Source organism: Octopus sinensis, linkage group LG3 (assembly GCF_006345805.1).
Source record: "Octopus sinensis linkage group LG3, ASM634580v1, whole genome shotgun sequence".
NCBI lineage: Eukaryota > Metazoa > Mollusca > Cephalopoda > Octopoda > Octopodidae > Octopus > Octopus sinensis.
This window is the reverse complement of record NC_042999.1, coordinates 145,535,979-145,561,904: the sequence shown is the minus strand read 5'-3', so window position 1 is coordinate 145,561,904 and position 25,926 is coordinate 145,535,979. Positions and strand designations below refer to the sequence as shown.

The 25,926-nt window shown below is 36.4% G+C and overlaps 1 protein-coding gene across 2 annotated transcripts in view; it reads right to left on the bottom strand.

Annotated features, from left to right (window-relative positions):
* The window catches only part of LOC115209853 (leukocyte tyrosine kinase receptor-like), a 370,370-nt gene extending 345,816 nt beyond the window's left edge, over positions 1-24,554 (bottom strand). For both annotated transcript variants that reach the window (XM_036501462.1, XM_036501463.1), the window contains exons 1-2: positions 24,518-24,554; positions 3,484-3,510 (exon numbers count right to left, since the gene is read on the bottom strand). In XM_036501462.1, the coding sequence (XP_036357355.1) occupies positions 3,484-3,510; positions 24,518-24,539 (49 nt within the window). In that variant the 5' untranslated portion in view covers positions 24,540-24,554. The remainder of the gene's footprint in view (positions 1-3,483; positions 3,511-24,517) is intronic.
* Positions 24,555-25,926: the final 1,372 nt, after the last annotated feature.

Sequence of the window (25,926 nt, the reverse complement as noted above, 5' to 3'; positions counted from 1 at the left end):
CTGGAAAAGGCAAACAATCTATTAGATGGAAATAGTGAAAAGGTTTCATACATAAACATGAACTGATGCACAAAAAAATATACGTACACGTGTCGACTCCCAATGTATAAAGAGACATAGAACTGTATTAAAAAGCACTTCCGTGATGAATAATTGAAGTTGTAGACATTTTAGGAATAGGACTTTAATTCGGTGATAGTGATGAAACTACTGAGTCTGCTCAAAAATGAAATTACTTAAGACTGCTAAAAGTGCATGCCGTGTTTAGGTTTTAAAGTATATCTATCTAAACAAATATGTAAAGAAATTTATACATTTCGTTTGTTTCACACGAACTAGATACTATTATCTGCGAAGTTAAATGGTTTGCTGCTTTACTGTATTCTATTCCTGGTATATCTAATGTGAACCAACTGACGCTGATTGTAATATCGATCAAAAATATGGTTAATAATGTTTAAATAGACAATACAAAACTAAAATATACAGAGACAACTAAATCAATTAAATAGTCCTTACAATAATTTTAGTAGTGACAAGGTGAAAAATCAAGGATGTTTTGATGGGGATTTTCACATTTGTTTTTCACCACACCCTTGCAAATAACGAGGGAAGCTTTTTGAAAATTTGTGAATTCCCTGCACCTTTCCAGACCAATTTTTTACGATTATTATTATTATTATTATTATTATTATTATTATTATTATTATTATTATTATTATTATTATTATTATTATTATTATTATCATTGCACTACGCACTTATAAACAGTGGGAGACACCTTCTCGGTAAAACAAAAAAAGAACATGAAAATCTATTAAATTTTTCAAACACTACTCCTCCACTCAAATCCGATTCTGGCCAACTTTTTCTTGCAGCACTTAAAACGACGGGAGAAGCTTTGAAGGTTAAGAAAGTTTGGAAATCGGTGATCTTCCTTTATCTTCAAACAGAAAACGAAAGGTAATTTAAAAACAAATAGTGAATTTTAAAGCTTTTCTTACTATGTATCCCCCACCCAACACACACACACATAAATCCTAAAATTTAGACTCCTTTTTCTTGCACATCCCATGTCCACCTGATACTTTCCTCGTTTCTTTGTGATTCTGACATGTAATGATGCTTTTAATATTTTTATCCCCAGGGCGGCGAGCTGGTAGAATCGTTAGCACACTGGGCGAAATGCTTAGCGGTATTTCGTCTACCGTTACGTTCTGAGTTCAAATTCTGCCGAGGTCGACTTTGCCTTTCATCCTTTCGAGGTCAATTAAATAAGTACCAGTTAAGCACTGGGGTCGAAGTAATCGACTTAATCCCTTTGTCTGTCCTTGTTTGTCCCCTCTATGTTTAGCCCCCTGTGGGCAATAAAGAAATCAATATTTTTATCCCCATGAACGTTTTATGGAATGATGATGCGGTGGTCCATTGATGATATATAAGAAACAGCAACAAAATTTGCTATTTAGATCTTTAACCCTATGCCTCATCAAGCGAGTCTATGTGCGTTCGTGCGTGTGGGAGGTGTTGTGCGTGTGTAACAAAAACATATTTAGTAACAGAAAACTATGCTATAAAAATCTATCATCTTTTACACACGTCTTTTAAATCACTGTGTCAGCCTAATGAAACTCCATACACATATGCTTACACACACAGTTACAACTGCTCTTCGTTCTGCAGTGGAGATCCTATTCCTTGTCAGTCGTGCATACCACTGTTCATCACTTTGAGGTGCTCTGGCTTTTATAGTGCACAGTTTTTTAGTTTCTTGGCATGCTTCCATTTCTGCAGTTGTCTCTCTTTCCCTGGACAGAGACATTCTTTCGGCTCATCTTGACATTGTAGACAAATTTGACACTTTCCTTTTAAGCATGGTGATATACATATACAGAAATACACGGGTGCAGAAGATAGTAATCAATGAAAATAACTGGGTAACGGAAATTATATTTCTTAATACGACGAGCAGAAAGTAGATAAGAAATTTTTGCGGAAAATAAAGAATTGTACGGGTTGAAGCGAAATTTGTCAGTGAACCAAACCCAGTATCGAAGGAACTAACAAAAGCCTTTAATAACAGAAAAACACAAAACCGTTGCAAAAGTAAATAAGGAATTTTTAGGGAACTTAACTAAATGTACGCATTTAAGTGAAATGTTTGAAGTTACTTCTGTCAGTAAATTAGGTACTTACTCTGTCAGTAATTCCGTTAGCAACAAAAAAAAAACACAAAACATTGCAAACGTAAATAGGTAATTTGTAGACAAATTTAACAAAGTGCACGGATTGAAGTGAAATTTATGAAGTCACTTCTGTCAGTAAATTATGTATGAAATTACTTTTATCAGTAATTGTAAACTACTTTCTGGCAGTAATTTGTCGCTCGTATTTGTAAATCGCTACTGAAAACTTACGGTAATAACAAGAGTGATTGAACTTAAAGAGAAGACAATGGCGTCTGAGAAATGAATGTGAAAACGATAGAGAATGAGGGGAGATGGGAGAGAGAGAGCTAGCTAGCTAGCTAGACAAATAAGATGTGTATAGATAGATAGATAGATAGATAGATAGATAGATAGATAGATAGATAGATAGATAGATAGATAGATAGATAGATAGATAGATAGATAGATAGATAGATAGATATGGATAGAGAGATAAAGAGATAGAGTAAAGAGATATAGACGCTACTGACGCTAGAAAACCGGAAACAAATATTAAAAAACTTTGAAAAACAAGAATCTAATATAAAAAGCAATATTTAAAAAAAAATTTATGACCAATGAATGTAAGGAAGACAATTCATTTCTGAAAGTTACTTCGCAAAGAGTTACCGCCCTTATCCAGGTAACCCAGGAGCGGGTGTTTTCTGCCGCCAAGAGGCCCGTTACTCATTATGTGAATACTTTTAAGAGTCTAAAACCATCCTTGGAACATAAGTAATGTATGTTCTCAGTTTGGAGATAATCAGTTGAAAAATACAGTCGTTATAGTCTTTTACACACACATACACACAGACACAGAACGGGATTTGTATTATAGATATATATGGTTTTTGTTTTCTGTTAAGTAGCGTGAATTTTTACAATTCTGTAAATAATAATAATATTATTTTATAAGCTTAAAGCTTCAAAGCCATCACCGCGCAATGACTAAAGAAAATAGTTTAATAGTGGGACATATAACCCCGCGATAGAAAAAAGTAGGTTTTCCCGTACGTGTGATGTATGTATGTGTACGTATATATATATACGTTTGTGTTGTGTGTAAGTGTGTGCGTACCTCTGTGTGTGTATGTGTGTGTGAGTGTGTGCGTGAGCATGCGTAGACACAAACACACATATTGAGGGAGACAAAAGTTTAATATGAAGTCCTGAAAGCAAATGTCAACAGACACACAGTCAATTGTGAATAACGGCAACATTAAAAGTGACAATTGAACATGAAACATATTTCTCACAACTTGAAGTGTATACATACCAATTCCTAGTGCACTTTGTATGATAACTGCAAGAGAAAATAAAAGCTTAATGATACTTTCAAAGCATAGAAAAATAGATTTCAATTCCAATTCAAAATAAAATCAATCAATAACTATAATGATACTTGTTCATATTATTATTGTTGTTTTTAAGGCGGCGGGTTGACAATATTGTTGTTACCACATAAGGCGGTGAGCTGGCAGAAACGTTAGCACGCCGGGCGAAATGCTTAGCGACGTTTCGTCTGTCTTTTGCCTTTCATCCTTTCGGAGTCGATAAATTAAGCACCAGTTGCGTACCGGGGTGGATCTAATCGACTGGCCCCTCCCCAAAATTTCGGGCCTTGTGCCTAGAGCAGAAAAGAATATTTTTACCTCATAGGAAAAATGTTTCATAGTATTTTTTCTGGCTTTACGTTCTGAGTTCAAATGCCACTGAGGTCGACATTACCTTTGGGGTCGATGAAATAACGACCATCGAGAACTAGGGTAATAGCGTATCACCTACTACATAAGATTTCAGTTGTGTCTGTAGTAGAAAGCTTATTATTATTATTATTATTATTGCTATTGTTGCCGTTGTTATTTGTAGGTTTTTAACTTTCGTCACTTTTCGCGATGTCTGAAACGTTAGTTTTGGCAACAAAATTACTGATAATGTTCCGAATCAGCAAATCTACTTCTATTTGCTCTGGTGACCTACACAATATACCAGACAAACCTCCCTCACACCGCATCCTGTTTTATATGAAAACTATGACATTCATACTTGTACACTTGCTTCTCACTGAGCTCTATGATCATAGACGATCTGGGGCTAAACACAGCAATAACTGATGTTTAATGTTTGTCTTAAAAGATTACCAGTTCGATTCCTGCAGATTTGGCATTTCAGTCTCTCTGGGTGGTGCATGATGTCAGTCTCTGTTTATGGACTGGGATGTATTCGATGTGCTAATATGTTTCCTTACAGATATATACCTTTGTTACAAAATATTTAGAAACAGAAAGAGCAATACACCCGGTTAAAACTTTTGATTTGCTTCGTTGGACACTTTTACGTGTTATGTAAAACTTCAGATTTTCAGCCCATTTGGGCCGATTGATTCACTACCAGTCGTTGCTGTTACTGTTATTATTGTTGGGTAAGCGCTAATGAAACAGACCTATGACTGAGGTGTTCACCTCCTGACCAGTCCATCTTCATTTTTCATGAAAAATGAACCTAAAACAACATTAACTAATACGCACCCAATCTTATAATTTGACGGAGATTTGCTAGCTGCTTTGAACAAATGGAAGGACCACGAATAAATTTAATCAACTTATTCTCTCTTCATTAAAACTGCAAGGACTTGTACCTTGTGGAAAATGTAATTATGTAATCTCACAAATTCTTAGTGTATCTACAGCTTCGAGGCCACAACACATCGTTTTTTCTGTCTAATAAGCAGAACATATTTGTAAGATACATATATGTCATGGAATTTGTAAGTTACAGGATATTTGTATACAAAGCAAGTGTTGATTTATTTTTCACAAGGTCTACGTATCATGTTTAACTTAATAATGTAGAACAAAAATATTTATTTCGTATTTCATCTGATCGGTAAATGTCAATAAAATCTATTGCATTATATTGATTTTTCTCTTCATATAACAGTAACTGATCTGGCCATATTATGAGGTTTCACTTCATCTATTTGCTGGTTTCTCTGGTTTTTTTGTTTTTTTTTTTTTTGTTTCTTAACTCCTGATAGTTTCTATTCCACACCAGAAATATTTTGTTCTTTCATTTTGTCTGTGTGTCTCTGCCACTCATATTTTATTTCGCTGAGCCTCTTTATCTCATTCTCTCTAGAACAATCTCACTGTCTCGTTCTTCACATTTCCATCAACTACCTACGTAATTCTGTAATTCATTCACCCTCTGCGACTCCTTTTCGATATGTTGGATTGCGACATATCGAAAAGCCGTCGCAGAGGACATTGATAGTTAATGGAGACATGAAGAAGAGACGGTAAGATTGATCGAGAGAGGAAATAAAGGGAGAGACTACGTGAAGGAAATGGGGGTAGCAGAGAGACATGCACACAAAATAGAAGAACAAAGTATTTGGGGATAGGATAGAAGCTATTAGGAGTTAAGAAGCAAACAAAACAATAGAGAGAAACCAGCAGGAAAATAAATGAAGATACGAAACCTCATGATATTGCCAAATCTGCTTTTCTGAGAAAAATCAATATAATGCAATAAATTGTAATGACTTTCAGATTGATCCATAAGTATGTAATAAATATTTTTGTTCTTCTACACTATAAAGTTAAGCAAGACTATAAGAGGTATTCTGTAAACCTAGTGAAAAGTAAGCCAATTGTTATGTATACGAATATCTTGTTAAATATAATCTTAATTCCATGACGTGTTTATCTCACTAAATACCTGTGCTACATCTAGCAAGTAACCCATAATAGCCTGTTGCATAGTCGGTTCGCCGTAGACTAAGTCAGCAAGGCCACCAAGATTGCATGTAGAGCACGGTGATTTTTGGACCCCCGACGTGATTAAAAGGAAGACTCATCAGAGAGTGGAGGAACTCAGGAGAATCAACTGTCATCCTATATAGTCAAATGTAGATGATGTCGTAGTGAAGACAGTCTATCAGGAGAATGGAATATCTCAAATTGAAACCGTTCATCGAGGTCTTGCATCCAGCTGATACTATTTTATGACATGAGGGTACTATAAATTCGTCTATAGACGATTAAGACACGCACACACACGCACGCATACATACATGTGTGTGTGTGTGTGTGTGTGTGTGGTGTGTGTGTGTGTATAGTTCATAAATGAGATCCACATACTGTCCGTATAGAATACACTTTGTAGTGCTCAAGATATTTAAAATTGAGCGGATATAGAGGTAAATGTAGTGATAAGCAAGTTAGACAGATAAAATATATAAAGTATACTGAATGCATGCAAATCCTTTGATTCCCTATATCTCTACTTATTCCTACATTTATTTCTGTGCCCACTTAAGTTTAAACCACTTGAGTACTACAAAATGTGTTCTATACGGAAAGTATCTGAATCTCATCTATGAAATAAATATCTTTGCTTCGCCGAGCGCTACTTATACATTATACTCATGGATAAGCAATTCTTTTCTCGTTTCAGTTGAAAATGGTGAATTTTGCTATGTTCGTTTTATGTGGAGTTTATGCAAAAATGTATGATTTTAAAGTTAATTTTTAAACTTTCTTTCACTGATGCCTATGTAACGATTCTGTATCATTTCTAGGTTGGATTATGTGGAGGTGAAGTCAACTTCCGAAACTCGAACGTAAAATATGTGTATTATTTCAGAATTTGTTCAATTGGCACAAAAAATAGAGACTGATTGTCTGAAAAGCGATGTGAAATTACGATATCCATGGTGACCTACAAGGTGTGTTTACTAGTTTTATTAAGAAATACAAATACATTTACTCAATACCTTTATTGAATGCCATCATTTTTCAATAATTTTGTTTATCAAACATAATACTGTGTGTGTATATATATATATATATATATATGTGTGTGTGTGTGTGTGTGTGTGTACACCCACCGCTTTTGACTGATTGTATTCATTCTATAGGAGAATGTGGTCACGCACATCGTGAATATTGGCAGCAATAATTGATTTGTTATGAAAAGAACACTGGTTAGCCTTCGTTATATAAAGAAACTTGCTCAATGAAAACGACGTAACGAAATTTGTTCAAATTTAATTAAGGAAGATAACAAGTATTTGTCAATATTTTTTTTTTCAGTTTCATATTTAAATCTATCACTCCAAATGACATAAAGTTATGTCGCAATAATGATGATAAAATCACCAAGATCCTGCTTCTCTTTAAGAATTAGATAATGTAAACAACGTAGTCTGTAACATTAGTGTCTGTTGTTGCAATATATCAATGTGACTTTCAAGGTAGTTTGAAAATAATACATCGCCATTACAGCTCTTTATCGATTCATGATAAGCTTGTCTTTTGCTTCTCGTGTTTTCTATATAAATTGTTTTGCAAAAAAGTGAGGACACCTATTCTTAAGTGATTATGTCTCTATTTTCCTGCTTGTTCTATTTTCAATCATTTGCCTGCTGTCATCCACGGGTCGTTAAATCCAAGGGTCTTAATCGGTGTCTATCTATCAAGCCACTATCTTACTCTTTCTGTTTTTTACTTTAAAGGAGAAAACACGATGGAAATACGCACACATTAATACACATACATACACACAAACACACACACACACACACACACACACACACATACACACACAAACACACAAAAGGTGCGTGGTCTAAATGCTAGGGTATTAACTTCACAATTTCATGGACGTTGATGATGTTTACAACTGATCGTGAATACAATTGGCTACAGCGTACAAACTGTACCTAGGCATGCTTGCTTAGCAGTCACATTCATACTTTACTTTGCATGTATGTGTGTATGCATGTGTGTGTGTGTGTGTGTGTGTTTGTGTGTGTGTGTGGTGTGTGTGTGTGTGTGTATGTGTGTGTGTCTGCATTTGTGTATGTTTGTGTCTTATAGTTTGTAACGCTGGAATTCAAAGTAGAAAAGACTATAAATAATAGGATATTGGGCTGAAAAGAATTCTTGGCTAGAAAAGTCAAAAGATATGCGGCCTTTCTCCATCCAAGGGTTGCTTTTAACTCAAAAGTTGTGTGTGCTACATATCGCCCTCCAGATGCCCCAAGTCATATGGGCAAGTTTGAGGACTGCCTTTTAAAAATAGAAGTTCTAATCACATTAGAACAACACATAAGTGTACTTCTCATGGGAGACTTCAATCTACCCAATGTCAGATGGCCCGAGGGCCTTTCTCTCCCAGGAATGACAAGATGTGAACGAGGACAGGCGAGGTCCCTCCTGAACCTCATCAACACCCTGTACATGGAGCAAGTAATACTCCAACCAACCAGAGCAGGTAACACACTGGATCTCTGCTTCACAAATAATATGGATCTCATCCATAATGTGAAAGTGACACCGACACTACTCTCGGATCACAACATGGTAGAGCTGACCATGTACGGGCCAAAAGAGAGCACGGACATGCAGCCTACAAGAAACCCTCAGAATCTTTCCAGCTTGAACTTCAATAAGGCAAACTGGAAACAAATTGAGAAAGAGATCCTCAAGCAAAACTGGCCTGAATGTCTCTCCTCGCCGGACATCGACATGATACTTCAACATTCATGTCTGTAATGCAAGCCATATGCTACAAATGTGTCCAGAGAGAAAGGCCACTGTACACAAGAACAAAATCCCCAGAGAGAGGAAAATTTTAATGAGACGGCGTACAAAAATTTCAAATCGCCTAAACAAACAAATTGAAAGCAGTGAAAAGTCCCGCCTGAAAATAAAACTGTTAGAAATTGAAAATTGTCTGCAACTCTCCCATGAGAAGGAGAGAGCAGACAAAGAAGCCTGGGCTATAGACAACATAAAAACTAACCCCAGATCTTTCTACAGGTATGCCAAAGAAACAGCTACGGTGCACTGTAGGATAGGGCCACTCCTTGAAAAGGATGGCACACTCACAGGAAAACCAATGAGGGTAAGTGAAATACTGAATGAACAATTCAAGAGTGTTTTCACTCCACCCCTTGGGCATTTCCAAATCAGCAATCCAACTGACTTCTTTACCACTGCAGATATAAAATCAGAGGCGGCGACGATAAATTACATCGATATAAAGGAAGACGATGTAATAAAGGCTATAGATGAAATGAAAACAGACTCAGCTATTGGCCCCGATGGATTCCCGGCAATCCTCCTAAAAGTATGTAAGAGAGTCCTAGCAAGACCACTGCAGTTCCTCTTTCAGAGCTTCCTTGCAGCTGGCAAACTTCCAAGAAAACTGAAGGAAGGTAAAATATGCCCTATTCATAAGGAGGAGGTAGCAGAGCGGAGGCCAAGAACTACAGACCTATCTCTCTCACCTCACACATCAGCAAGGTCATGGAACGAATAGTCAGAAGGAAACTAATCACCTTCCTTGAAGAAAATGACTTGCTGCCCGACACCCAACATGGTTTCCGACCAGGAAGAAGCTGCTTAACTCAGCTCCTGCAGCACTATGACTGGGTGCTGAAACAACTGCTCAACCACTCAAATGTGGAAGTCATATATCTCGACTTCGCAAAGGCCTTCGATAAAGTCGATCATGGAATGATATGTCACAAACTGCGTGATCTTGGCATAGTTGGAAAACTAGGAGAATGGCTTCATGACTTTCTGAAGAATAGAAGTCAGGTGGTAGCAGCCAATTAGCACGCAAATAGTGAGCGGTGTTCCACAGGGCACTGTTTTGGGACCACTACTGTTCATAATGGCCCTCTCAGACATGCCCTCAGCCACGCGGAGAGCCACGATCACAAGTTATGCAGATGATACAAAAGTTTCACAGGCAATACAGAACCCTGAAGACACTAAGCACCTGCAATGTGAGCTGGACGAAATATACAAGTGGGCTGAAAAGAATATCATGCAGTTCAATGCTGAAAAGTTTCAAGCTTTATACTATCAGCATGCAAAACTGAATGCAATACCCAATGAATACACTGGACCCGGAGGGATTGCAATCCCAGAGGCACAATCAGTGCGTGACCTGGGTATTCACATGAGTGATGACGCGACCTTTCATGTACATGTTGCTAAACTGACAATGAAATGCAGACGGCTGGCTGGATGGATTCTTAGAACCTTTAGCACAAGAGAACAAGAAACCATGATGGACCTCTGGAAGACACTTGTCCTAAGCCACTTTGACTATTGCTCTCAGCTATGGTCACCATCCAGTGTCAAGTTGATCACAGAACTTGAGGCGATCCAACGAAGCTACACGAAGAAGATAGCCTCTGTGCAGCATACGAGCTACTGGGAGAGACTCAAGAGATTAAAGCTCTATTCCCTGGAGCGTAGGCGAGAAAGATATGCCATAATATATATCTGGAAGATCCTGGAAGGTCTTGTCCCAGACTTTGGCATCGATAGTCACACAAACGCCAGAACCGGACGCCACTGCGTAGTACCAAGGACTCCAAATTTGCCATCAAGATGTAGGACAAGATATTGTGATAGCCTGGGCTTCAGAGGCCCACGGCTCTTCAATGTCCTCCCGAAGAACCTGAGGGACCTGCATGGTGTAGATGCGGATGTCTTTAAAGTAGGACTGGATCTCTTCCTGTCAGGTGTCCCGGATGAACCAACTTCACGGCAGGAGGTGCAGATGAGGGCAGCTGCATCGAACTCTCTCATGCATCAGATGGCGTTTGCTAAAAAGCATCCGTGAGGTAAACCCGTGTAGCAAACAAAATGGCGGTGCCCCACATGGCCACAGCTCATTAGCTGAAACTGGAAAAATCAAAATCAAAATCATGCCATTATTTATAGGTTTATCTACTTCGAGTTCTACTGCTGAAAACGATTCATCACGTATCTCTCGAAGTTTCAACATTATTATGACGCAGGCGATACTCAAACACACACACACAAACATATATATATATATACATATATATACATACATACATGTATATATATATATATATATATATATATATATATATATATATATATATATATATATATATATATATGTATATATATATATTTATGTGTGTATGTGTATATATATATTGGTGCGTTGTTGTACCATTCATCTGTTTTTATATGTATATATATATATATATATATATACTTAAATGTTTGATGTTTATGGCCGGTCAGAGAGTGACCTATTGGTTTCGGACCTGTAGGGTTCTTAGTAGTGTTACTAACTCGTTAGGACGATGGCTGGAGGCACTTAAGCTCTCTCCAACTGGAGGCAGGAGCGAGTCTTAGTAAGTTGTGGTTATAAAGAAAATATTCCGAAACGAAAATCGTTTTTTTTTTTAGACAATTTTACTGGGTGAGATTAAATTATCTTCTATAGATCGGTTCCAGTTAAGTCTGAAAAGAGTCAGCACTAGATTATTTTTTTCGGAAGTCAGCAAGCGGGGGAAATCCATGTTTTCACCATGAATTTTCTCTGATGAGAGCACCGACAAAACATCTTTTTTCTGAGTTTAAGACGGTGCCAGGCTTGAGTGATTTCATCAGGGTCAACCAAGCAAAGTTTGCATTGTTTGCTCCCGTTACGGCATTGCTCGGTTGTTCTAGGAGCTTCCATTTATTTATCTATGACGTATCCACCTTTTTTAAACATTATATGCAGTAGACCCAGGCTGTAATGTGGCGCCTCCCCGAGATCCTAACCATCAATCTTTTAAGTATTACTGGCTTAATTTTTAGAGTGTACTTTTTTCGGATTTATGAACTACTATAGGCGCAGGAGTTGCTGTGTGCTAAGTAGCTTTCTTACCAACAACATGGTTCCGGGTTCAGTCCCACTGCGTGGCACCCTGGGCAAGTGTCTTCTACTATAGCCTCGGGCCGACCAAAGCCTTGTGAGTGGATTTTGTAGATTAGAACTGAAAACGTAACGTCCCCGTAACTTATGGTTCGGCAAAAGACGCCGATAGAATACGTACTAGGTTTACAAAGGATAAGTCCTGGGGTTGATTTGTTCGACTAAAGTCGGTGCTCCAGCATGGCTACAGTCAAATGACTGAAACAAGTAAAAGAGTAAAATAATACTTGCCGATTTTATATATATATATATATATATATATATATATATATTGATGCAAGTCTGAAGTGCCGTTATAATGTTTAAAACCGCAAATATTACATAACTTTCCACATGGAACATCTGCGTGCATGTGTGTGTGTGTATGAGTTTGTGTATGTGCGCATGTGTGTATGTATGCATGTATGACACTCTGCAATGCTTAGGTGTTTCTGTAATGTGGTAGTGTTACCACAGCTGGGGCGGTTCTGCTAACATGCACACAGAATCTTGAGCCACATCTAGAAGACGACCACTTGACTAATTGGAATCCAATCACTAACTGTAATGCTCCAATCCCTGGCTTTACCATAGCTACTATAACGGCTTCTGTTCCTCGTATTTCTATCATTCAGGCATCTTCAACCCACTTGTCTTTCCACTTCCAGTCAGTCTTGGTGAGTTCAACTTCCTCATCCCCGCACTAACCACTATACTCAGTACTTCTCAGAAGATTGGCCCTCAAGAATCTTCCTCTTTTTCATTTTTTCCTGTAAAAGCTGATCTGCAGTAGCTTCAGCAAAATATCAATGGAATCCTGCTCACTGATCTAGGAAGGTCTGTATGTGTAATGACCCTTACTCCAGACTCAGCAAGTAATATGCGTTATGTATATATGTACGTATGTATGTATGGTTGTATGTATATATGCATGCATGTATGAATATAGATAGGTGGGTAGGTTGGTAGGTAGGTATGTAGGTAGGTAGGTAGGTAGGTAGGTAGGTAGGTAGGTAGGTAGGTAGGTATTTCTATTTTATGTGTACATTATATATTTTTGTATGTGTCCTCACATATACATGTATGTGTATATCTGTATGTGTACATTTATATATGTGTGTGTGTGTGTGTGTGTGTGTCTGTGTGTGTGTGTGTGTGTGTGTGTGTGTGTGTGTGTGTGTGTGTGAAAGGTCATCCGTCACTTTTATCTGACGATAACCCAGCAGCTGTAGAATAAATGAACAGATAAATAATTTGTTTTTTTTTGTTAAAGGCAATATTGTTCATGATTTATACAACAATAGATATAGAGAACCGGATGGAGAGTTAAGTTATCGATTTTGCAATAACTAGCGATTGTACACTTTGGTTCAGCTATCAAAAGGCATTTCAGCAGCATCAGAATCCGTTATGTATATAGATATATCGCTTCAGTTGAAATATTAGATAGCAGAGTAAGAAACAGAAGTGTCGAATATATCCTGGGCTTATAAATAGGAATTTTGTTTCAGTCCAGTATATTAAAACATAAATACACTTGAGATTTTGTGTGGTATTTGATACATTCAGCCGTGTCGTTATTGATATCTCTTCTGTTTATTTTCAATACTATTTTAGCAGAATTTAAAAGATTTGTCATACGTTGTCTAATTTAATGACGTTATACGAATAAATAGTGGTGTATCTTATAGCATTAACACATAAGTTACTCCAACAAATTTATGTTCCAAAGACAACTTAGATTCTGCGTTATATTTGATGCAGTCAATTTTTACTTCTGAGACTTGTTTTTGGTTATTCTAAACAATAATTTAAGTAGAATTTAAAAGACTTGCCTTAGGTTGCTTAATTTAATGACATCATACAAATACATTGTGTTTACATGTAAATTTCTCGGACGAAACAGTGGTAAAGGTGTTTCTTTCTGTTCATTTCTCTTTCCCTCCCACTCTTCCTTTCACCTTAGAACACACACGTGTATATATATTTGTATGTGTATGTACATACGTACATACGATGTATGTATGTATGTTTATATGTATATATATATATATATATATATGCATATATATATATACATATATATATATGCGTATATATGTATATAAATATATATATATATACATACATACATCGTATGTACGTATGTACATACATACATATATATATATATATATATATATATAATATATATATATATATATATTATATATATATATATATATATATATATATATGTATGGTACCGCTTTTATGCGAGATAGATAGATAGATAGATAGATAGACAGATAGATAGATAGATAGATAGATAGATAGATAGATAGATAGATAGATAGATAGATAGATAGATAGATAGATAGATAGATAGATAGATATCCGTTAGAGGATATATATCGTTGCGAAAACCGCAACAACAACTCTCAGAAATGCAATGGCTATATTTATAATGCGTAATTATGGAGTTATCCGAGACATAATTGCCGGTCTTGAAACCATTATAAAGGATAGAAGAGATTCTCATGGTTTTACAGTCATAATGATACAGAGGAGTTCATCGGGTGTGTGTCCTCCACATTACTCATTTCAGAACCTCTCTAAAGTTAACTAGTTCTTTATCAAACATTATACATTATATTAGTCTTATTACCCTGCCTCTTCCAGAAATTATCTATAACATTTAACCCACGGCCTTATAGATAGTGGCTGAACATCCAGCCACTAGCAAACAAAAATATAAGAAAAAGACAAACCAAGTAATGCACTACATCATAGCAGGTTTTACACAGATCACATTCGAACACTACGACACAGTTTATTGTTGTAAGTGACACGGACTATTGCAGCAACAAATTAAATATAATCTTTACCACAAAATGAAAAAAGTATCCCCAAGGATCCAGGTATAATTGCAACAACCCAGAGTCTACAACAGTAACACTGTGAAAACTCTACCTTTCCCTCTCAGCCTAGTGACACGAATACACAGAAAGAGCTACGACATCAACAGCTTCACTAGCTTCACCCGTGATGTTAGGATACATACCTATACAATTAGTGCAGAGGGAGAGCGATTGACGTGATTTGACTATGTCCACTTTAACAGCATGAGGGTCTACGGAGGTACAGAAAGATTCTAGAGAGTGAAGTGAGGGTAACATACTACATACTATCACACTATGTCAAATGTCCACTCTGGTCTCAGGTCGGTAGAAACATGATGTGACTGGGAAATTGATCTGTAGGCAATAGGTGTGCTCGATTGGAGTTTACCAGGGATCGCATGATAACGGGGTCGGTGAAATAATTACGAGTTAATCAAGTACTGATGCCGACTTGATTGATTATCTTTCTCTTAAAATGTCCGTCCTTTTGTGAATGTACACAATATTTAAGTTTTGTTCTTGTATAAAATCTATTCAGGTCGGTTGATGAGAGACTAGGCACAGTACCAAACATAATTATTTGACGTATGGAGAAGCTTCTGTTCTGCCACGCAACCTGTTAGAAATGATAACCAAGTCTTCCTCAGATCTCATCCTTAGATATGATACTTTCGTCTTTGGTACACTATATGAATAAAGAACAAGTCGGTAACGTCTTCAATTCCTTTCATCAACTCTAAATGCTATTCGTTTATTCACAACTATAACTACTACTTGTATATTATAACCATTTCTACATACAAATATATATCTTTACCTGTTTATCTAGACAAACGTGCACCTTTTGACAATCTAAAGAACTATCCACCTATCCAGCATCATGCTATTCTATCTGTCTGCATACGTAACTTCTATCTATGCATCGATCTAGCTGTCTACATAACTGTCTATCTACCTATTTATCCAATCACTTGCCTAACCAAATTTATTCATTTATTCCCCATTTTTATATATATATGCGTACATATGTATATACGTATATTTTTTAGTATATGTATATATATATATATATATTTTTTTTTTGAGTATATATATATATATATATATATATATATATGGTATTCTGACAGCTCTAGATTAGATTAGATTGCAGTTATGTAATGCATTTGGATTTCAACCTTTTGCAATTCACCGCTTAAATACTTCAGTAATAGCAACTCTTAATTAGAAATTTCTAATTCTCAGTCAACTGAGAACATTGGAGATTATTTCCTAAGGTATAACTACATTTTTAAAATAAATTGAAGAATCTTAAAAATATTGAAAGTGTCATTAGACAAAAACCTATTAAGAATTTTTGAAGTTAGAGAAAACTAGGGGGAAACGTGATGGGATATGAATAAATGTTTGAATGAGTGGCACAATAGAGATAGAACAAAATATAATTCACTAAACATAGGCAGGATAAGAATGAAATCAAATTACAAATACACTTCATACGATTTCAACGAAACTATTCTCGAGGAGGTCCTGCTTTAAGATATGTCTGTGTGTGTCATCTTAAAATAGCCTATCAGCGGTTCCAATACAGAGTGGTGAATCAACAAAGTGTCGGAAGTAATGCTTTAATGTATCTATTCCTACTGTTTTAAATTGTGACGGCAATGCCTGCGTCAGCACAAATTCTAATCTATATCATCATCACAATTTGATTGGGCATCGTTAGTGGCGTGGAAACTTTTACACGGTTTAACTGTCAGCACTTATACAAGTGAACTTTGGAGAACATTCTAGGTGCAGAAACATAAGCACCGTTGTTACCGAAGTAACACCATACATGCGCATTTTATCACTATATATGTCTGTGATATATATATATATTATATATATATATATAGAGAGAGAGAGAGAGAGAGAGAGAGAGAGAGAGAGAGAGAGACAGACAGACAGACAGACAGACAGACAGACAGACAGAGACAGAGAAAGAGAAAGAGAGAGATACATATATGCAAGAACAAACGGGAAACAGACAGATCACCAAGTTAGAGGGTCGAACACAAATTCGCACATGTGTGTGTGTGTGTGTGTGTGTGTGTGTAAAGCAGTAGATAGTCAGACAGATAGGCATAGACACTGTCAGTAAAAGAGAGAGATCGTGAGAAAGAGAACGAGAAAATGAAAGAAAGGACAATGTATGTACTTGGAGAGTTAAAATTCCAGTGTTTTGTACAGATTATTTCCTTAATGACAGAAATAATAGAAAAACTGGAGCGTTTTACATCCTATGTTGTCTTTTTTTACCGACAGACAGCTGCTGATAAATAACACAAAATAATGTGAGAGCGTATTTGTAAACAAGAAGTAGTAGGTCAAGGAAACTAGGTTATTGAGGGAAGTAGAAAGAAGTAGAATAAAAAAGGGAAAAAAAACCTGATGACGGTAAGGTGGAGAAAAACATTATTTGAGAGGAAGGCAAAAGACCATTGTAGGGCTTACTGCATTAGAAGTAGGGTGAAGGACTATATGAGAAACGTCATTTAAACCCACCGGTTCCATAGTCCTAGGTTTGAATATGAAACACCCTAATTTCGTTTTCCTTAAGTGTGTGGGTCCATGATGTACAGAGATATTGGACACTGATAAGTTATTAATGAAGTGATCAGTTTTGTTGAAGTGGGCGGCGACAGGTCGGCCTGACTTAAATTGTAGAATATGTTCGTGAAAGCAATCGTCGTGGTGTCCAAGTGCTCGCCGATATAACTGGTACTGCAATGTTTGCAGAAGATGCAGTACAATGACGTTGATAAACTTTGTGCAAGGATATTATGTGATGTCGCATAACCTCAACACAAAATTCGTCGAATCTCTTCCAACATCACATACTTTGTCATCTTCAAACTTTGTAAAACTGGCCTCGTCTACTCTTCAACTTAAGTCATGACAACTACAAATACCTGGTTAGCATGAATACAAATAAACTTACTGGCATTTATTTTTAACTCATACATTATATATGTTGTCTTTTGGAGCCAAAAATTCAAAAATCGGCGAATTAGAAAATTATTTGACCACCGGGAAAATGCCTTACAGTATTTTCTCCAGCTCTTTTCGCAGTGAGTTCAAATTCCGTCAAGATCATTGTTGCATTTCATCCTTTCGGTTTGATAAAATAAAGTACTAATCAAGTAGTGCAATCGATGATCGTGACAGACTCACACCATAGCTGCAAAATTCTGCATTTGCTGATGTAGAGAATTTTTTTTAAAGTAGTGCGTGAGTAAACGAAGTATGCAAAGTATCAATTAGTCTATTAAAACTTTAGAAAATTGATAAAGATCTTCTCTATGTAATTTATGCAACAGTCTTTATTCGTCAGTCAAACTGATTTGTTTTGTACTGCTATTAATATTCCAGTCAATCTTTCAATCTAATCTTTATAAACACATTTCCAGTCAGGCACTGTAGATTATTCCTGGCATCAACGAAGAACTTTTCTTCACATTTCTCAGTCATAAACGCATATTTTATCAATAACATTCCTTAGAAGTTACATTTTTTTATTCATTTAATTTTTCAATTCTCTGTTTTAGCAGATGAATACAAACTAACACTGTCGGGAAACTATCCATACTACATACATGTATGTGCATGCGTATATGCGTCTGCATGTGTGTTACAGTTTGCTGTTTACTCTTTTACTCTTTTACTTGTTTCAGTCATTTGACTGCGGCCATGCTGGAGCACCGCCTTTAATCGAGCAAACTCGACCTCGGGACTTATTCTTTTGTAAGCCCAGTACTTATTATATCGGTGTCTTTTGCCGAACCGCTAAGTAACGGGGACATAAACACACCAGCATCGGTTGTCAAGCAATGCTAGTGGGACAAACACAGACACACACATACATACATATACATATATACGACAGGCTTCTTTCAGTTTCCGTCTACCAAATCCACTCACAAGGCATTGATCGGCCCGGGGCTATAGTAGAAGACACTTGCCCAAGGTGCCACGCAGTGGGACTGAACCCTCAACCATGTGGTTGGTTAGCAAGCTACTTACCACACAGCCACTCATGCGCTGGTATATGTATAACTTATATAAAATCTATTTATTTGATTACCGTTGGTATATGGAGTAAGTTCCATATATATTTAGCCTCACTGATAACTTAAACACAAGAGAGCTTTTCAAGCAGCTTCAGATGAAGATAGTACCTCGTTAAATGTTGGCTTAATAAACTAAAAGTGAAGACAATCAAATGTTCTTGCTATCTGATCACCTTGCTACTATCTAACGGACACAGCATTTGCAGTAGTGTTGTATTCCTGAGCTGAACGTTGCTATCTCTCATAAATGAATTTAGATAGTTTTATGGACGTTCGTTTTAAATTCTCAATACAAACAGCGTAGGAACATATTTATAAAGTGTCATTGATCAAATCAGTAAGATACTCAAAATAGTAGGTCGTAGCCTGTCTAAATTTTGCTTCATTTGCAGCAGAAGAAATGGCTTTCGGATGCTCACCAAGACAGGTGAAATTGATGTCATTAATATTCCTTAGAAACCTTCGCAATAAATACATGCAAGAAAGATATGAGCCGGGAAAGAATTTCCTGAGAGCTACGGTTCTGAGGAAGAAGGACAGGGTATAGTCATTAATGCGTGGCCTAGATGGACTGGACGCAGCAAGTACTATGAGAAAAGAGACAATCAGTAGGGAAATGCCAGAGTACAAGTAGCATTAGTACATCTGGCGCCGTGGTGCAGAGGCCAATGTATTAGAGAGATAGTACACCTATGAACCAGAGGCTCGTATGTATCTTTGAGTGACTTTATTTCAATCAGTCAGATGGCGATTTTTGGAGCGGCAGCATCACCATCTGGGATTGGAGAATGATAATCCATTGTGTGTCTAACCAGAGCCTTACAGAGTATCAATAATTGTTAATATCTGAATATGCACTAGCCCTGAAGATAAGAGTGAGCCATTAGAATGTTGTCGTAACTAAGTGCTTTTATAAATAGCTATCAAAGGGAGGACAAAATTCATTATAAAAAGCAGCGCTATTGAACTGACTGATAAGGGGTTCGTTAGATTGCATTTTTTAGTGCAATGTTTTATGGCTTTGGAGAAACTACTCCATTAGTTATCATAAAATAAACGTTCCCCATTCATCTCTAACATGTCATTTGATTCCGATTTGGTTGTTGATTACTGGTTGTTTGTAATTCTTCTACACAACATTGTATGGTAAAAATATCCCTCACAGATATCCACTAACAGGATTAAAGGATTAAAACTTCCTCTCTCATTGCCGAGTAATTTGCACCGGAGAAAGTGATTTTATATATGTATGTATATATGCATATATGTGTGTATGTGTATGTATGTATATATATATATATATATATATATATATATATATATATATATATATATATATATATATATATATATATACCATGAATGTTACAGTCATTTTATATGCATTAATTGTTGTTGCTTCTTAATTTATTGCTTGTTTCTTTCATGCAACTGGAAATTCAATCCAGGTAACCTTTATGTGTCTTTGTATAATGTTGTTTATTGATATAGTATTGGATACGTAAATATATGGAAATCATAACAATCAAAACATGATTGAAAACCTATTTATCGATATGAAAAATAGGAATCATGAGGAAAAAGAAGGATTTCTGTACTTGTCAGAATTTGATACGTTTCTGAATCTAAACAGATTGATTTGATTCTGAAATAGCATATGCATTGTAGTCTGTAAGGTCTGTAATGAAAATGATGCACTGCCAAGAGCTGTACGGCTTTCTATGGATATTATAATGTCAATAATGATATAGTCATATGTTTCAAGTCATGGTATTATGTCGTTCATCTCAAGTTAGCCATTCGGAAAAAGAAAGATTTTTTAACGAAATTAAAGCGCCGCATAAGCTTTAATGAATCTCTGTTCCAGCACTGAAATCTAAGCCGTCTTCCTTAGTGAGTCAATGAAGCTGCCGTTAAATGGGCACACATCATGCTAATATTGCAGCCAAATATCCATGAAACCACACGTTACCATTTAAAAAACTGATACAAAAGTGCATTGTATACGTTCGAGCAATAGTTTGGTTGATCAAGCTGGGCATCTTCATTGATGAACCGAGGAAGTAACATTTGCAACATTGAGCAGAGAGCAAGAAACACCAGCCAATTCCCTCTCCAGAATCCCCTCCACTTTAAAAAGAGAGAAAGGACACACTTCATAATTCACTCCTAGACACACGGTCGTACAAAATTTCTGAGCGGCATTTCTTCCAGTTTACGTTCTGATTTTAAATGCCGCCGAGGTCTATCTTGCCTTTCAGTATGATAAAACAAGCATAATAATAGAATAAGTACCAGTTGAGCACTGGAGCTTATGCAAATGACTTACCCCCTCACCCAAGATATGTAGATATTGGCCAACAACTCTGTCATGTCTTGATCTCTATAGGCGCTAAAATTTATACCCAGCGATTAAGTGGTCTACTGTTTCAATCTCATCATTGCAGTATCCACACTTTGGGTCTACTCCATTTGTAATCAGATTGGCTTGGTAGTTGCGGATCAATAATGGAGTAGTTTATCCAAAGCCATAAAACATTGCACTAAAAAATGCAATCTAACGAACCCCTTATCAGTCAGTTCTATAGCGCTGCTTTTTATAATGAATTTTGTCCTCCCTTTGATAGCTATTTATAAAAGCACTTAGTTACGACAACATTCTAATGGCTCACTCTTATCTTCAGGGATAGAGCATATTCAGATATTAACAATTATTGATACTCTGTAGGGCTCTGGTTAGACACACAATGGATTATCATCCTCCAATCCCGGATGTACTAACACTACTTGTACTCTGGCATTTCCCTCTTGATCGTCTCTTTTCTCAACTTACTTGCTGCGTCTAGGCCACGCATTAATGACTATACCCGTCCATCTTCCTCAGAACCGTAGCTCTCTGGACATTCTCTCCGGGCTCATATCTTTCTTGCATGTATTTATTGCGAAGGTTTCTAAGGAATATTAATGACATCAATTTCACCTATCTTGGTGAGCATCCGAAAGCCATTTGTTCTGCTGCAAATGAAGCAAAATGTAGACAGGCTACGACCTACTATTTTGAGTATCTTACTGATTTGATCAATGACACTTTATAAATATGTTCCTACGCTGTTTGTATTGAGAATTTAAAACGAACGTCCATAAAACTATCTAAATTCATTTATGAGAGATAGCAACGTTCAGCTCAGGAATACAACACTACTGCAAATGCTGTGTCCGTTAGATAGTAGCAAGGTGATCAGATAGTAAGAACATTTGATTGTCTTCACTTTTAGTTTATTAAGCCAACATTTAACGAGGTACTATCTTCATCTGAAGCTGCTTGAAAAGCTCTCTTGTGTTTAAGATATCAGTGAGGCTAAATATACATGGAACTTACTCCATATACCAACGGTAATCAAATAAATAGATTTTATATAAGTTATACATATAACAGCGCAGGAGTGGCTGTGTGGTAAGTAGCTTGCTAACCAACCACATGGTTCCGGGTTCTCCCCATAATTAATCTGGTTCTTCTGTGATATTCTCGCCTAAAGCTTTCTTTAGTTTCACTTTCCTTGAAAAATACCCAGATAATTATATCCATCAGTCTCAATTATTATTTCTTTTTATCACAGGTTTTGTTGGAAATCCTGGAGTTTTTCATGCGTAGCAGGTTTGCTACCCGCAGCTTACGGTACCAGGCTATCCGCTCTTTTCAGCTATTTAATATTTTCCTGATTATTCGTGCCGTGCCAAAGAGGCAAAACTTTTATAACAGTTCTACCGGGCATTCTATTTCAATTTCCTTTATATTCCTCTTCATGTCTTCTGGTACTGTCCTCAAGATAACAACAGTAATTAGCACTATCTTCACATTCTTTGTTTTCCATAGTCGGGCTATTTCGTACATAAGAGGGTTGTATTTATCTATCTTTTCGCCTTCCTTCTTGATAATTCGTGGGTCAAAGGGGTATGCAAAATCAACTGTATAGTACGTATGGTGCATCTTGTTCTTGACATATAACAATGTCCTTCCCTCTGTTATCCAACTGGGTACTGCACCTTCCTACAAGCACTCATCTAGCTGTTGCCATATCCTTTCAGGAAGTTCTGTCAACTTCTTTATCCAGTAACCTTGGACCCCATCCAGTTCTGGGCTCTTCCAATTTCGGAATTTTCTTAACTGCTTTTTTATCATTCCTGTAGTTATCTTTATGTCTTCTTGGCCTTCTATATTTCTTTACCTATCCTGGATTTCATGCAGCCACTCCGCTTCATCATTATGCTCTACAGGTTGATCCCAGATCCCTGTCCAGAATACTTTACATCCTTCTGCATCTGGTATCATTGTGACGTGTAATTGCCAATCTAGTTCCTGAAACAGCTTTTATTCTGATTTGCTTCAAACAATCTGTTTTGCCTGAATTATTTTGTTCTATTGTTATATCTTTCCAATTTTGCTTTGACCGCTACTACCCTTTATTTCAATTCTTCCAATATCACAATATAACCTTTACCTTTTATTATATATGTTCTTTCTTGCATTATTCTTATGCTTTCGTTCAGTAATTTCCCTCAATCTATCAACTTGTCCTAAATATCTTTTTAACTTTGTTTCTCACAAATTCGTCTATATCAGTATGGTTCTTCACGTTCTATTTGTTCTCTTCTTTTGTATCCAACTCTATCTGCAGCAACCACAACTGCAGCCGAAATAGTCTTGTTAATTTCAGTTATATTTCTCGTCTGGAATAGCACAAGAAGCGAATCTATATTTTCGGTTTCGACTTTGAGCCTGCATCGATCAATGTACCTCAGACTGGCGGGCGCTTGATCCTGCTCTTCTCTAATATATCGGCACATCATCCTCACTATGTCTTGTTGGCTTTCATCGTATTCTTGTGATATAGCATTTCCCATTTCTCCTGCTTCATTCGCTGAGAATGAATTTACATTTACACTTTGCTCTACGTCTTCATTGCCACCATTTAGTTCTCTGTCCTCTTTGGGCAATTCATCTGTTGGTGAAGTATTGTTTCTATTTTCTACTTTACTTTTTATCTCTCAACTTCCATGTCTTTAACCACCCTATTGCTCTTATTGCTCTTGCCTTGTCAGTTAGCCGTTACTCACTCCTAATCTTGGGTGGAGACCTCCATTCATATTGAATTCCTTCCTAGTTCTTCTGTCTAGATTTGCTAATTCAGATTCTGTCCAATCTATAAAGGCTCCTGAGTATCTAAGTAACGATGCTGCCAAGTATTTACAGCCTTCACTAGATTCAGACCATTAACTTTGACTTCATTAGCTTCCTCACCCTTCGGATGTAATCCTCAAATTTTGTTTTCATTTCTATAGTTAATATTCTGTCAGATTCTAATACTCCTAGATGCTTATAGATCTCTCCTTCTTTCAATGATTTTAATGACTGGTCGTTTGGTCATTGGACACCTTCACGTTTGACAACCTGTCCCTTTCTTATGACTAATATTACACACTTATCTATGCCAAATTCTATGCTGAAGAGTCTTACAGTTAATATTAAGGAAGCTATCTGTTTTTTTTTTTGTGATTTTTTTATTCTTACCAAAAAGCTTCAGATTATCCATGTAGAGCAAATGGTTAATTTTTCTTATACTATTCCTGAACTGAATATCCGGCCTTTGCCTTCCTTATTACTAAACTGAGTGGGATTAAACATAAGATGGATGTTAAAGGGGATACCTAGTCTCCTTGGAAAATTTCTCTCTTGATATCACTTGACTAGAAATCTACTTTCCATTTCTTCATGCTAAAACTAAGTAATTCTCTTATGTTGTCTGCAATACTGCATATTATTATTATTATTATTCAGTAGTTTTATTTTTATAGCGTGCTTTCACTTCACTACCGAGCGCAGCTCTGTGTGCCTTGGGTATGTGCTGTGATTTGTTGTGATGCTCTGATGGTTATTGTATGGAAAGTGTTCTGCGTAGGAATTATTATTATTATTATTATTATTATTATTATTATTATTATTATTATTATTATTATTATCCCCATGACAGCTAATTTCGCTAATGTCTTCATGACGAAATTCGAGGCACAGTTACTAAAGACATGCAAATCTCTTTATGATCACGAACCAAAACTCTGGTTACGGTTCATTGATGACGTATATTTTGTCTGGGAAGGGTCACAGGATAGTTTAAAATTTAGTGCGCATGCACAACGAAGTTCAAAGTCAATCAGTGCCAAATGGCTTTACTCCGCGTGCTTTAGCTTCGGTACTATAGCAACAGTCCGGATACTTATTGATCAGACCTCGTAGATAGGAAATATATAGAAGAAAATAGATAAATGAAAATAAGAATAAAAAATAAAGATATAAATAATAATAAAAATAATGAAAGGGTTCGATTGTCTTTGAACTTCTATTCTACCTAAAGGTCAGATTATAAGACGGCAAATTAGAATATAAAGATTTGAAAATAAAGTCAAGAAGGAAAAAAAAACGTTTAAGGATAATAAAGTGATAAGCAGGTTGTGATGACCGTTTTAGTATATGTCACTCGTTTCCTTGTCTCCTTTATAAATCCAAATTACCTTCTTTTTCGCCAGACAAAACATCTACGTCATCGAAAGGCTAAAGCGAGTCTGTATTTAGAATTGATTTATTTCTGTCTAGTCTTAAGGTATTATAAGGAATGATAAGCTTGAATGTTAATATGTTCGTATAAATAAGAGACGATAAACTAACGTGTATGCATGCATGTGTACATACATACATACATACATACATACATACATACATACATACATACATACATACATATAGACAGACAGACAGACAGACAGACAGACTGACAGACAGACAGGCATGCATGCATACGTACATGCCTACATACTTACGTAGAAACTAAACATTTTGGAATGCAGGCTGCCATCTTCTGGACTTTTGTCTTTTGTCCTATCGACTTAGCAATGTAATACACAAGCATTCGTAGAGATATGTCG